The sequence below is a fragment of the Trichosurus vulpecula genome, chromosome 8 (assembly GCF_011100635.1).
Source record: "Trichosurus vulpecula isolate mTriVul1 chromosome 8, mTriVul1.pri, whole genome shotgun sequence".
Taxonomy (NCBI): Eukaryota; Metazoa; Chordata; class Mammalia; order Diprotodontia; family Phalangeridae; genus Trichosurus; species Trichosurus vulpecula.
The window spans coordinates 184960739-184976603 of NC_050580.1; the positions used below are offsets into that span (position 1 = coordinate 184960739).

General features: G+C 35.1%; 1 protein-coding gene across 1 annotated transcript in view; it reads left to right on the plus strand.

Moving 5' to 3' along the window:
* KATNBL1 (katanin regulatory subunit B1 like 1) overlaps positions 1–14785 on the plus strand; it is a 41380-nt gene extending 26595 nt beyond the window's left edge. The window contains exons 2-10 of the mRNA XM_036737226.1: positions 4911–5038; positions 5589–5629; positions 6029–6308; positions 8087–8205; positions 8582–8632; positions 8708–8797; positions 9100–9189; positions 10640–10733; positions 13543–14785. Coding sequence (XP_036593121.1) covers positions 4925–5038; positions 5589–5629; positions 6029–6308; positions 8087–8205; positions 8582–8632; positions 8708–8797; positions 9100–9189; positions 10640–10733; positions 13543–13575 — 912 coding nt within the window. The 5' untranslated portion in view covers positions 4911–4924 and the 3' untranslated portion in view covers positions 13576–14785. The remainder of the gene's footprint in view (positions 1–4910; positions 5039–5588; positions 5630–6028; positions 6309–8086; positions 8206–8581; positions 8633–8707; positions 8798–9099; positions 9190–10639; positions 10734–13542) is intronic.
* The last annotated feature ends 1080 nt before the right edge of the window (positions 14786–15865 follow it).

The following is a 15865-nucleotide window of genomic DNA, read 5'->3' on the forward strand; positions in this document are numbered from 1 at the left end:
AGATGATGGACTGGTCACACGTGGTAAAAGGGAGGGCTGACAGGTAGACAGCCAAAATGTTACACTAATAACATTTGTGGTGACAGGAGAGAATAAGGAAGGCTTCTACTCAAGGGTCAGCAAACTATGGCCTGTGGCAAACTAAGAATGCTTTTTACAGTTTTAAATACAATAAAACTGTATTTAAAAACTGTAATAACCATTCTTAGCTATAGGGCAGTACAAAAAGAGACTTTGCATACCCCCTGCCTCACACATTGAGTAGAACTCATATGGCAGATTTCTCTGAGGGCATCGTCCAGAGCTACCCGGAATGAGCATGCTTGGATGGGTTGCAGTTTGTATCACTGGAGGGAACATCCAAATTAATGGAATCATAAATCCGTTTGAGAATATGTCAGCTACTGTGCTAAGGCCAGAAATACCAAGGCAAAAGTGAAACAGCATAATCAACAAGTACTACCTCAAGAAAATTAGTCTGGTTGGCTTTTAATCTAAAGCTGTTTATTTGCTTAACTAATTTAAAAGACTGACAAACATTTGTGGGAGGCAGGTTTTCCAGGTAAAAAAGAGGCTTTTGTTTTGGACTGAGTGGTTTCAATTTGATCTGTCTGTATATCAGTGGTCTATAAAGTTTTTTAAAAGTTTCATGGATTTTTAAAAATTTGCAAATTACTACTACATTGTGAGAAATCTCTTGTAACAAAGTAAAGCAGTTAAATAAAACTAATAATACAATGGCCATAAAAGAAATTGTATGTTAACGAAAGCACTGTGGACTAGTGGGGAGCTAGCACTGAGACTAGAAGTCAGGAAGATCTTTGTTCAGATTCTCCCTCTGACACTTAAGAGCCATGTGACTAGAGCAAGTCCTTAAGCCCCTCAAGAGCCTCAGTTTCTCATCTATAACATAGAGCATTGGACTAGATAGCCTTTTCAGTCTCATGTAGTTATAATTCTATGTATGCAACTGAAAGGCATTACAAAAACTATAGAATGGTGTTTCATAAGCTGTTCATACTAACTTTGTCTTTTTGTGGGTTGAGTTGGGATTCTGTGAAAATTTCAAGATTCTTCCTTGTATAATGTGACTATGTATTTGTCAAAATGTAATTTTTGCGTCTTTTTTGCTTTGAAATATCCTGTTTCCCACGTTCTTTTCCCAACCCCTCATACTGATTGAAGCCAGCATTTTTGGGTTCCGTGATTATATTTCAAGCCTAAAATTGTTCCTTGAACAAATTAGTTTTGGGAAAATGTTGATCTACAAGATTTAGGCCAAGATTGTGAACCAATTTAATTAAGTGCTGGGAAATTAAGCTTGTTGACAGTAAGCTTGGGGTAATCATTTAAAATTTATAGAACTTAAAAAATACATACAAAGAAGCTTTTTCGAATATGACTAAGACCAGTTATCTTCTACTAGGTTACTTATTATAGATATTTTCACTTTGCATAAAAAGAGAAACTACACTACATTTATTCATGGATTATGAGGGTTATTTGATTTTTTTAAAAAAAGACATCTGTCATGTCATCAAATTTAATAGAGTATGTAGATGAATAAGGGAAAGAATAAGATATTTTTGCCCATAGTGTTTAAAAGGATGGCCTAGTTATGTTGAAACACTTTAGTTAAGCATCTACTGAATGCCCAACACATTATCATTTTTGAAAATATTTTTTTCTCTATCTTTTATTTTTATATCACCTATATTTCTCAGTATATCCCTTGTCCTACCCTCTCCCAGAGAGCCGACCCTTATAACAAAGAAAAAAAAAAGAGGAAAAGTTCAGCCAAACTAACATATCAAAAGTCTGACAGCATGCCATGTTCCACACCCTGCTTATTTTGCCTTGTATCAACTCTACATCATCTTTCAGGAAGAAACAGCATAATAAAGCAGGTTTTGAGAATGTACCAGCCAATCTTCAGACATATTATTGGAGCAAGTTAAATGACAAAGATTTGTTGAAATATGTTCAAGTAAATACCATCTCTCTACACCACATAAATTGATAGAGGCAGTGTGTTATAGTAGAAAAATTATTGAATTTGGAGTGAGACAACCTGGATTTGAATCCCAGCTCTACTGCTTAATACCTAAGGACTTTAGTAAAGCCACATAACTCTTTTGGCTCTCTGTCTCCTCATCTGTAGAATGAAGGAGCTGGACTAGATGAACTTAAAAATCCTTTTCAGTTCTAAATTTTTTTTTTTAATCCAAAAGGTGATTCCTTTTGTTAAAGAGGATAGACTTGAGTTAAATGAAAGTTACCGTTTAGGCTTAGTTCTGTTTTTCAGCTCTTTTACAAATTAGAGTTTGTTTATTTAACCTAAACTGTTATTAATACATCTCTAATCTCTGAACTCCAATTGAGTAAATATTAATTAAGGATCTACTGTGTTCAAGGCACTGAAAATCAAAAGATTAATTTATAAGCAAGGTTATATGAGTACTAGTGAAATCCATTAGCATTCAAAGAGCCACTTTTGAGAAACAGGTCAATTATTAGTACAGTTTAAAAAACAGTAACTTATTTTTAAATGGTAAAATTGAACCAGCTTCTCCAGCTCAAATGTGAAGATACCTTTGCTTACTACAGTGTTGTATCACAAACTACATTTCAGATTAAATGCATTAAACTTGCATTTCAAACAAAGTGCTATATGCATCTCAAATTCAGTATATTCAAAATAAAATATACTGCTTTTTCCCCAACTTCCCAATCACCATCCTTCTAGTCACCGAGGTTCACAACCTTGGTGTTATTCATTCCTTTTTTTTTTGTTTTTATTTTATTTTATTTTTTAATTTTTTTCCTTGGTGTTATTCTTGGTGTCACACTTAACTGCACATATTCAATCAGTTGCCAAATCTTGTCTTTTTCTACTGCCACAACATTTCTCATATGTGTCTTTCATTCTACCTATACAGCCACCACTCTAGTTCAGGTTCTCATAACCTACATTCCAAATATTGTAGTGTCTTCCTCTTTAGTCTCCATTGCCTCAAACCTCTCACCACTCCAGTCCATCTTCTTCCTCACAGCCAACAAAGTGATCTTCCTAAAGAACAGGCCTGTCCGTACTGTGATCATGGCATACTCCCTTTTTCCTTTCCCCATAGTAAACTCAATTAGCTCTTCATTACTTGTGCGATCGAATATAAACTCCTGTGTTTGCCATTTAAAGCTCTTTATAACCTGACCCCTTCCTACCTTTCCATTCTGCTAACACATTACTCCTCTCTATACTCTTTACAATCCGGCCATATAGGCCTACTCTCTGTTCCTCACATAATTCATCTCACTGCCTTTATATTGGCTATCTCCCTCTACCCCTACCTCTACCCCATCCCTGGAATGTACTCCCTCTCTACCTCCTGGAATCTCCTTGGTCTCCTTTAAGACAGAGTTCAAGTGCTACCATTTGTTGGGGGCTTTTTCTGGTTCTTCCAGTTGCAGTTGCCTCCCCTTCTAAGGTTGGTTTTTTTATTCAGTGCGAGTATGTTAGTTTATATCGACTTATATAGATATTGTCTCTCCCAGTAGAATGTAAGCTTCTTGAACTCAGAGACTATCATTTCTGTCTTTGGATCCCCAGCACTTAGCACATAGTAGGGGCTTAATCAGTGCTTGTTGATTGAGGGAGTGATTTCAGCATTTCTGTGAAGTGGATCCCTACTTTCTAAATCCGCATTTTGGATTTGGAAAAAGCAAAGTGTAAGGAAGTTAATGTTTGCTCAGTGATGATTGGGTACTCTTTGTTCCTGGTGCAGTACTAGCTGCTGTGGGAGGATGATGATGATTAGGGGATGATCCCTGCATGTAGCATGATAAAGGAGATGAGGCATAGGTAAACTACAATACAAAGTAGAATATGAAAGTTCAGAGAGACATAAATAAAGTGTGAGATTTCTGAGAGATTACATTCAACTAGGGTGTCAGAGAGAAGGGTTTATGGAAGAGATGGATTTGAGTTAGCCCTTGAAGGCTGGGTAGGATTTCATTAAGGAAAGATGGACAGTGTAGCTAAAATAGGGCACTCCAAATAAGGAAATTTTTTCCACAAAGATATAGAAGTGGGAAAATAGGAAATCAGAACATGAAGTCTAGCTTGGCTAGTTTGTAGGGTGTATGAAAGGCTATAACTGTGGAGAGACAAATTGGGACCAAATCAACATTTGGGTTTTAAATATCAGGGTAAGAGTTTTGAATTTATTTGGTAGGTAATAGGGCGTTATAGGTTTGTGACCTATGTGGCAGAGCTGTGCATTAGGGAAATTACTCAAGTAGCATTGTGTAGTATGGGTTGGAGAGTATGAAGGGAATTAATTCAGAGATTAGACAGTTTGACTAGAATGTTTTCATAACTTAGCAGCACTGAAATTTGCAAGTATGGGTCTTAGGACTTTATTGTAAAAGGTGGCAAATAGGAGGAAAGTTTCCCATTACCTGGACCTTCCTTTTTTACTACATTTAATAAGACCTGTGATTTCACTAGCACCAAACTGAAATTCCAAGTTGAAGCCTGGTGAATGTGAGTGAGTGAGTGAGTAAGAGACAACTATCAGGGAAAGAGCAGCAGCACTGGGAAGTTTTCCTGACTTCTTGGCTTCCTCAATCCTCAAAATAACTAAAGCTAGCTATCATGTATTGCCAGTAGTGTAATGATTTGGTTTTCACAGTCACTTTTCTAGATTTCTCTGGCCAGATATGCCCTCACTATTGAAGGTTTTGTAAATAACAAAATAGAATTTACTTTGTGAATGAAGCAGAATGGGTGTGTGTGTGTGTGTGTGTGTGTGTGTGTGAGAGAGAGAGAGAGAGAGAGAGAGAGAGAGAAATGATGACAGTATTTCACTATGTGTAGTCGAAACTAATTTCTTTCAAATTTTGTCAACCAGGGATTTAAGAGATTATGGCATCTGAAGCCCACAATGATAGAAAACGGAACCTTTTGCATATTGAGGGCCATCCCATTGATCTTCCTAGGAAAAGAATCTCTCATTTCACTAATAAGAACATGAAGGAGGTATGTTAATATTTTTGTAAATTTCTCAGCTAATAAGTAACAGATAACATGTTATAGAATCTAAACTTTTGTGGTACCTGGTGAGTCCTGGTTAACTGTTTACACAATGGGAGAGTAATAATTTAGCATAAAAAAGTGTTTGCTATGCACAATGCTAAGGCTTGTTAACCTTGGCATAATTTCTCCTAAATTATGATGAAATTCTTATGGCAGAAAAAATATAGTCAATGTATTCTAAAATATAAAATACATTCTAAATGAGAATGGAGTAGCTGAGATTGACAAATTACCATATACTAGTGAAATCAATTGAACCATTGAAGATGATGCCAGGTAAAAGTGGGAAAATGTGCAGAGTTTAATAATAGTTAGGGGGATGCTGAATAAAAATAGAATTCTAATTTTTCCCTCACCTCCAAATATTAAGAACAGTGAAGAATTGCAGATTTATTGGTGTCACCTACTTATTCTGGCACAATCCCATTAACAGAAACTTTTATCTAAATATACTTGTTCTTGGGTAACACTGATTTTCTGCTTTTATTGATAGGGTAAGAAATCTCCAAAACAGTTGGCTGCTTATACAAATAGGTAAGAGATACTTTGAAATTTGAGAGAAGCAACAAATCCTGAAAGCTGGGAATGGTTAAAAATAGTAGTGTATTAAACATGCTATCAGTAAAAAGAGGTTAGACAGTTATAATCTTAGGGTTTCTCCTATGTCCCAAATTCTTTGATTCTGTTTTTGATTCTACATTCTTTGAAAGAGCAGTGATTGCTTTTAAGCCAATTCTGTGGCACGTATTACTCCCTCAGGCCTAAAATTATGTTGTCAGAAACATTCAAACTTAAGTACAACAGACTATATGTAGCACTTGGTTGGATGGATGTCAGATGACCAAAACTTTACTGCAAAATTGTCCCTTGACCTTTAATTTTTAATAAGATTTTATGTCCTTGTTTATTTAAATGAGCTAATTGTTTTTACAGAACAGTTGGATACGCTGTGAAAAGTCCAGACAAATTGCACAAAGAAGTATATTACAGAAAGAAAGTTCGTCATTATTTTCCAAATCCTTGTTACAAAAGAAAACACTTCCCTAGAAGCAGGGGCTGTGACATGGCAAATAAAGAAAATGAACTGGCTTGTGCAGGCCACCTGCCTGAAAAATTACGCCATGAAGGTCGTACATTTTTACTTAATGCCAGTGATTCTAGTTCTTCACAAACGGAAAGCCCATCATCAAAATATAGTGGATTTTTTACTGAGGTGAGTGGTTCCATAAACTCATTTTTAACCTAGCATTATTATTTATAGTTTTTCTTTTTGTTGCTCTCTTCAGTCTGCAGAGTACCTCTCATCCTTTGGGTGAGCTTTCTCATAGTCAGATCAAGCAAACTTGAAACAATTATGTCCACTTTTAAAAGTTTGTATTTTTCTGTATAAATTGAATAGATTTAACCAGTTACCTATCTCCTACAGGATCCACACTAGCACACTGATAAGTGGAGGCTGTAGGGGACAGGAAGAAAGAAAAGATCAGATCTTATAAGAAAAGGTAGAGCTCCTCTGTATAGATGCAGGAACCGGCTCTCCTGGCATACTTTACCTGTCCCTTATTTCAGTGGAATCCTGTTTAAACACCCTAGTGTGTTAGGTTGTTGGTCGTGACCCTGGCTTTAGTACTGTAGAATAGCTTAGCCCAAAGTGGTCCTTTGAGTTTAGTAAACTCATGTTTTGTTTCTAGAAAACAACTTCTGTAGTCCTCCACGCAGTAATTGATTTAAGGTAGCATAGGTGATAGAAGATGAATGTGATGATTAAGAGAATGACTACAAGTATATAGTATTTTTAGAGAGATTTTTATTATGGAAACACAGGGTCTTTTGATGGTACTTGAAATGATATTGGAATTATGTAGCAAGATTCTTCAACTTGCTCTTTGGAAAATTATGAATAGAAGTTTCTAGAGGAACAGAAAGTTAATCAGTATTAGACAAAAATCATAACAAGGAAGGAGACTAGAATCAGGTTTTCTGGGACATTGGTGAGAAGTTAAAACATTAAAAAAATTCTTCATGAAATGACAGTGAGCCAACATAAGAATTAGAGAATGGGTAAAATGATACTATAGTTCTGTGTAATAAATGTGAGAAGAATGTAACTATCTCCATTATAGAAGTACTGTTTCTTTGGGGGATCACAGGGATATAGTTTCTAATAATTGATGACCTAAGTATAAAATGAAGGATCACTATGGTTGTTTAGGTGGAATACAATTATAGTTGTTACCAAATTGTGAAAAAACTATACACAGTCTTCCTTTCCTTTTGCCTTATCATATTCAAATCCCTTTTCCAAGAAATACTTACTGTCTCTGGCCTCCATCTACCCTGTGCAGTTTTCAAAGGTTTATCATTTACTGCCTCATTGTTAGAGACCTCATATATCTTGCTTTACTCATACTTAATTTTAAATAGTTTTTTTACCCTAAAAAAATTTAAATTGATGCCATAACATTGTAGAAAGAAGCTGTTCTTTCTAGGATATTTTCTCTTATATCCTTATCCTCATTCAACAAGAAAGAATAGTGATAGCTAAGGAAAGGGTATTGATGCTTCAGACTGCTTGATGCTCATTTTCTTCAAATGTTATATTACTCTAAATTATGAACAAAGCTCATAAATATTTTTAGTTTGGAGAAAAGGGACTAGCATTGTTTAAGTCAAAAATCTATTTACATTGACCTGATCTAATTGAATAACTACTTTGGATCTCCTTTCCTACTTCATATTTTTTTTCCTTCAATATAGCCTTTTACAAATAAGCTTGCTGCTTGTCATAAGGTATCCATTGTGATACAGTGGAAAGAACTTTGGACTTGGGAGTCAGGAGACTTGGATTCTTGTCTTGGTTCTGCCAACAACTAACTTTGGCCAGTTGCTTTACTCCCTGAAACATCATTTTCATCATCTATAAAATGAGGCATTGGATTGAATAATATATCTGTTGTCTTCCAATTTTAAATATCGTTCCTTTACTTGCAGGTTTCTCAGGACCATGAGACAATGGCACAAGTCCTTTTCAGTAGAAATCTGAGGTTGAATGTAGCTTTAACTTTTTGGAGAAAACGAAGTATAAGCGAACTGGTGGCCTATTTGGTGAGGTAAATCATTATAATCTTTTCCCATTCTTGGTTCTCTTAAACTGTAGCATCCAGTTTCAGGGATAGCAGTGTAGAGTCAGCTTTTCAGCTTGAGATAATGTTGCTGACCAGAAAATTTTAACTCCCTATACTTAATTTTAATTAGAACAATAGTGTCCAAAGTCAGTGTAGCAGAAGAGTCATTAGTTTTGTCTTTACTTGCTATGTCATAATGAACAAACTTGCTAGCCTCTGTAATTCAGATATTTATATTATAGATAATCGGTTAATTTGGGGGAAAAACTAATTGTGTTAGTCACATTTGCTGACTAAGGAGAAGATGACTTGAATGTGAAAATAACTAGCTACTTAACCTTTGCTTCTCTTAATACTATAGGATAGAAGACCTTGGAGTGGTGGTAGATTGCCTTCCTGTGCTCACTAGCAGGTAAAAAGAGAATATTTTTTAGAAGAATAGAAATCATGATCTATACAAGTTTTTATAACCAATTGTATATTTTAGTTTACAGGAGGAAAAGCAGTACATTTCACTTGGCTGCTGTGTAGATCTGTTGCCTCTAGTAAAATCACTGCTTAAAAGCAAATTTGAAGAGTAAGTGTCTAATGAATTTCATCTTTCATCTTCAGCACCATTTAGTGAGGTTCTACTATATACGTAGTGTAGTATTAGGCTCTGCAGGAGCTAAGGGCAGTCTGGTTGGGAGAATAAGATTTATATGTATGAAACAATTGGGGAAGATTGAAATGTTATCTTGCCAGAAACTCTGTAATACTTTAGCATTGATGGTATTGTCAAATGCTGAGAAAAATTCAAAGTAAATGAAAAAAGTTTATATTTATCATTTAGCACTTTTTTGAGGAAAAGCATGATTTTTACACAAAATATTATTTCAGATATGTGATAGTTGGTTTGAACTGGATTCAAGCAGTCATAAAAAGATGGTGGTCAGAACTGTCTGCTAATACAGAAATTGCAAAAGATAGGTGAGTATTATAATGAATTTCTATACTTTGCAAATATACTGCTATGCTAGTAAAAATTGTATTGTCAGGATAGCATCAAATAGATAAATAGCAAGAAAGAACAAAAGAAAGACTCTGTTAAGCTCTTACTATGTGTCAAACACTGTACTAAGCACTAGGAATACAAATATAAGAAAATAAATCAGTCCCTGCACTCAAGGAAATTATTTTAATCTTTTTTTTTGAGGGGGGAAGGCAGGGCAATTGGGGCTAAATGACTTACCCAGGGTCACACAGCTAGTAAGTGTGACAAGTGTCTGTGGCCAGATTTGAACTCAGGTCCTTCTGACTCCAGGGCTGGTGCTCTACTCACTTTGCCACCTAGCTGCCCCAGAAGCCAGCCTATTGAGAGTTGTTCCAATAATCCGGCTAGTAGCTGTTGTGGGGGTGAAAGACCAAGACAAGCCCAACAACAAGAATGCTGCCAGCACTCTTCAAAAGCACAGGTTTTTTTGATCTGCTTTAGTAAGGAAAGCAACTTTAAGGGGTTGACAAGCTTACTTTAATTCAGCATACAAATACCATTCACTTAGTCCAGGGGAAAAAGCCAGCATCCTGAACTTCAGAGCAAAATACAAACAAAGTACAAACATCAACAGGCAGACCTTGTCTGATTCAAATCCCAATACATAGTTACCAGAGTTTAACAAAGTCCCAACATCCAGGTTACAAGCTGGAGGGCTCTTAGCTACAGGTGCCCGGAGTCTGCATCAGCACTCGCCACCAAGAGTGAAAGCCCTGCGCAAATAGCTCTGTCCTCTCTTCTTACACCGTTTTAGACATCATCAAACATCATCTGAATGACCAGAACTTAGGCTCCTATGATTGGCTCTTGAGTTAGCACCTCCCCTTAGTACCCTGGAGGCTTCACACCCACATAGGTTTAGCAAGTAATAGGGGTTTGGGCCTGGGGCTTAGCACCTAGTAAGACTCAATGAAATATACTGAATTACTCAAAGGAAACAAAAGCCAAACTCTTCAAGGGCACTTGGTTGAACTGAGTGCTAAGAGCCCATTTTGCTTACCAGCACAAGAGTTCAGCATATATTCCTTTAGTTTTGGAAATATGTAGATTATTCTGTAGGCTGTGTCAGATAATCTTAAGTAGTTCCTGACTTTCTCTTAAGGGATTAGAAGACTACCAGAATCAACTGTTCCCTGTATTGTATAGGCACTGTTTTCAAGCAGTTATGGTAATTGAGCAACCTGTAATCTCCATGAATAACTGACACACATGACTATAAATAATTCATTTGAGTTACAATATCATGTTGCCTCAGAATAAATTCTTAAATATTAAAGTTTATTCAGTTACCTTTGGATGTATCTATATTACACTGGACTATATATAATATATATTTATAAAGTCATTAATAAATTGTTGCTTAAATTCTTTTTTTTTTTAATTAAGAAATGTTTATATTTTAAAACAACAATTAAGTGGATTGTGGAAACAAGAAAACCATCTTACATTGGTTCCAGGATACACTGGTAATATAGCTAAGGTATGTATATAACCAAAGGTATATCAAATGTTTGACTTTAGATGTTCAAAATACCTAATAATCTAGCCTGATGGATTTGTAAAACTAGAACTACTAAAGAACAAGTCAGTACATTACTTAGCTAGTTGAGTAAATGATAGTATAGAGTCCTGAAAGCAAGTATACCTCCAAAAGTGCCAGAACATTCTGGGTGTAGGTATAGCATTCTGTTGTTTGGCAGGGACAAAGGGACTACGCATTAGATGTCTTTCAGATGCATTTCAAAAGACAGCTGTCTTAAATGGGGTATGATATCCTGGTGTGATTGTCAGAAGTATTAGAGAAAGCATTTAAAGAGTTTTAAAGAGACTTATGAGAATAGACAGTGGTACGTAGGAAGCCAGAGAGAGAGGATAGACTCACAGTAGAACAGTTGTGGACACTTAGAGTAACTCGCTGTCACACTTGAATGAGGACTCTCTGAGTGCAAGTTTTAAAAATGAGAAGGAAACTTGGATCAGTTCCTCATACCCATTTAATTCTTTTATTTAGTGACAGATACCTCTCCAAATGAAGTATTATGTGTTAACTCAGCATTTTCACTAGAGAAATCCACACACAATAATTGTGTCCAAAAAAGATTTATTAATTATCAACTTATTCAGCTATCTGGATAAGGGAGTGGAATGCTATAAATCTACAAACCTAAATCTATGTTAGAGTGTTAGTGGGACATTTCTCCAGATTAAGATGCTGGTGTGTCAGTTGTGAAGATGATCTCCCCAGCCTTCTCATTTTGTATAAGAAAAGTCAAATTTCTGACATGTTAGAAATGTTCCCTCCTTTTCCAGAGTTGTAAGATGATGATTAATGCAGAGCAAAGTGTTATCTGCTACATTTGCTACCATTTGCAAGTTGTGACTTTGAATGTAGTAACAAGTTGGAGGGAATAAAAATGTGAGAGTAGAATGTTTCTTGATTTACTCAGTCTTAGCTAATGGGGATATGGAGGACCTTATCTATGTGCCAGGTTTTTTGAGGTCATTTAGGCCTGGTTGAACACTTATTTTTGAAATTAAATTGGGGAAAGAGTAGAACTTCCAGGCTGGTTTTAGCAGTAAAAGCAAAAGAAAGCAAGAAACCAGGGTACTAGCCAGTAGATATGGGTATGAACCTTCCCAGAGAGTTCAGGAAAAGTGCCAGGAAGATGTCATTGGGCTGTTTTCTTAAGTGAGAGTCAAAGACCTTAAATAGGGGCTTATTACTTTTTTCTTTGGGATTCTACATCCGAAGTCATAGCACAAATTCTGTAGCAAAGATCCTAATGAGAAAAAGAAACTTTGATTATTGATGCAAATATGTATACATTTTGTATGCTTGTATGTATTCTATAACAAACTGGCATTTTCATTTATGAAAAATGTCTTATTACATAAAGGTCATAGAAACCACAAACTAGACACCGAGTAATGAATTTCGGTAGTCACAGTTTAACACACTCTGCAGAGACAAACTTCTAATTTTCCAAGTGCTTCTTTTGTGCCTCCTGAGAAAAGTATCCATTCAAACCATAAAATGAGTTTATCACCAGAATCGATATTTAATAGTGAAATTCCAGGCTCTTAAAGGAAAACATAAGCTATGGTTTTTTAAACTCTAGGAAAATATTTATTTATGAAAAAGTTTGCCTTCCCTGAAGAAAATACTTTAAAGTACCTTGTTATTGGGAATATTGCCCCTTTTTAAAAATTTTTAAAATTTTTAAAAATATTGGAGTACATTAGTTAGTAAATTTTAACAAAAAAATCTTCCTGTTAAGACTTCTCAGATGTCTTCAAGAAAAATAAAATGATTTAGTGTGTATATTCTATATAGAATTTTTGTAATAAAAATATTGCCAAAAAACTTGTTCAAAATGTTTTCTCAGTTGTGGTGAGATATAGATGTTAGAAAATGATATGCTATCATTTAGAATGTGTATTTATATTGTATTACATTTTAGAAAATTCATGACAACAGAATTCATAGGACATAAGAGAAGTTTTATTTTTAATTTGGCCAGGGAACCTTTATTATTGAAGATAATACTGATTTTGTTTTGAAGTTATGAATACAATTCCTAAGTTTCTTTATGGGAAAATGCTGTAAACAATTGAAAACCTAAAATGACTGACTCTTTTTTTGAGGGTGGAAAACCTGAAACAGAGTTCAAGAAATACCATGATTGGTTGGCCAAATGACCCAGAAGTCTACAAAAACAAGTCTGTGAGACATGGAGAATAGAAGCAAGAGGAGGCCAAGGCATATGGAAGAGGCAGGAGGGAAAGGAAGGAGAGGAGCATTAGGAGAGCACAGCAAAAGTGTCAGGGACAGAAAGAAGTGATAAGGTGGGAATAGAGAGACCATGCAGTTGACATTTTTATTTTACTTTAATGAGACAAGGAAATCAAGGTTTTATAGAAATTACTTCGATATTCCCTGGGTCCAAGTCATTTTAGCCTTGTCTCTTATGCCTTCTACATCTTAATTTGTATAGCTTTATACTGTGATAATTGATACTCAGAATTGTAATCTTGAAGCACTGTAATATCCTGAATAAGCAGAAAAATTTATTTGTATTTTCTATAATGCATTTTGAATGATTTCCAGTAATAAAAAGGAAGCACAAAGGGTTGCTGTAATGTTCGTTAGTTAAGCAGAAAACTAATTTATTAAATTGTTAATCAAAAGTAAGCACTTGAGTTAAATGAAAGGATATTTGTATAAACACAGGAGTGGGGGGTGGGGGCTAAGTATTGGCTAATAGTCTGTTTTTATTTTATTCTCCAAGGATGTAGATGCTTATTTATTACAGTTACATTGAGAAGTATCATCACCTGAAGAGGACTTCCTTATTCAGAATATTCCTGGACTTTGTAGCTTCCAGAAAGAGATCTCTTCTGAGAACTATGAACCAAGGAAGGAAGTGGAATCTTCCAAAAATGCCATTTAATGAAACCACTAATGAAATCCTAACAATCTACTTCACATTGAAGTGGAAAAATATCCACTAGGAGTATCTTTGACTTCAATGAGGTGAAAGTGCACTATGAAAATTGTACGCCTTTGCTGCGTTTGGGATTTGTATGGTTATTTGGGGAAAAGTTGTTTAAGTGCTTCAGTGTCTTATTGCAGTCCTTCACATTGCATAAAAATATAATTTATACTGACGTGAAAAGATAAAATGGGCAAGACATTTTGCTAGGAGCCACAAAGACCAATCACCATTAATATATTTTTAAGACTATGTTTTATAAAAAAAACCAAACAAACCACTAAATGTGTGCAGCTACTTTGTGATCATATTGAAAAGACTTTAAAGATGTTTAAAACAACATAGCAAATAATGGATAATTTTTCACACTGAGATACTGTATAAAGCAAGATGCCTTAATTATTAGTATGTTTGAAAACGCCAATAATGTTACTTATATCTTTTAAAACAGCCATGCATACAGGCATAAAATCAGGGGTTTTACAGTCATGTAGAATATTGATTTTGGAACCTATTTCACACAGTTTGGAAAAATTGACATTTTTCTCTGATTTTTGCCAGAATCTCTGTGCGTGTGTGTGCGCGTGTGTGTGTGTGTGTGTGTGTGAGTGTATGTGTATGTGTATCTGTGGATATAAAAAAATATTAATTGGATGAATGCTTAACTGGAAATGTCCTTGGAATTAGCTAATTTATATTCACTTTTTAAAAATTATATTTGAATTTCTATTATTTTCAGTTCTGAATCATTTAAACTCCTTTTTATTTGAGTAAATATACTAAATGTTTCTCTTTTTTGCTTTTTTAAATTCATATAATGTCATACATGTTCTAAATTCTTTCTCATCACTTGTGTTTTGGATAGTAGTGTCTAATGCTTTAGAAATGTTTACAGCTAGAGTTGACCTTATGTTCTCTATCCAAATAATTGATACACTACCTCCTCTAATGGTTGCTTTGAAATGGGGTTCATAAATACTCTTGGTGTGTACAAACCCAGCTTTGGTATGATTAAACAGTGGTATGTGTTAAAATTCCATGACTTTTGTCAGTACACTTTATATTACCACTAGGTAGGGATAGGAAAGTTTATATACCACCAACTCACTTGGAACACGCCTGTACATCTGGCCAAATAATTTTGGGAATCAGTTTTCCCTGAAATGCCCCCTCATGGGCATGAATGTAAACCTATAGCATTTGCCCAATCAGTGACTACTGATGTGTGAATACTGAATTTGCATCTTTCTTGCTTTAAAAGGGTAGCTTTCACTGATTCTGGATGCTTTTGTTATGCAGTTACGTCACACAGTGGGAAGCCTGTTGTAATCATTGCTTTTGTTGAGTCTTTAACTTAGAAACTTATTTCCACATCACTCTAATTCTGTGATCTTAAAAGGATTTTTCCCCCAAGAGATAAGAAGGTAGTAAACATTTATTAATAAATAAATTTGAGATAAGAAAACATTCATTTCCCTTATTTCTCATTTAGTACACTAGTAATTACTGTTTTGATTGAACAAATAGTCCGAGCTAGGTAGTCAGTTGATTGGAATATAGTACTGATGAGACTCAGAGAATAGGGATTTGATTTTTTTTTAGGCTGGTTAGCTTAACAGAAAGATAACTGTGTTGAGTTATTGTATTGAGTGCCCCCAGCCAATCTTCCAAATCTGTGCCCTTCTGGACAAGGGGAACCAGTTGTGGATGGCTCAGCATAAAGCAGTCATTACTGGAAGGTAATTCAAAAGAATATGTTCTGCTAACTGAGTCAGTAGTGTCTTTGGATACCAAAGACAGTGCTTTATGAATACTACTTTTATTAATACAACTGCCATGTTGATCCTTGCTTTGAAATAAAGTTTAAATTTTATCTTCATGTTTTAATAGATGTTTAGTTGATCTTAAGTAAAAATAAGATAACGTATAGTGTTTGTTAGACAATATACATTAAAATAAAAAATGTAATTACCTTCCACCCACCCCACCCCCAACAAAAGGAAAAAAAGATAAAGAGCCTTTGTACCTGAGCTCAGACGTTTTGGATGAGAATGCATGCCACTCCACTTTAAACACTCTAAGCTATATAGGCAGCCTGAAGATCTTCTAAGTAAAAACT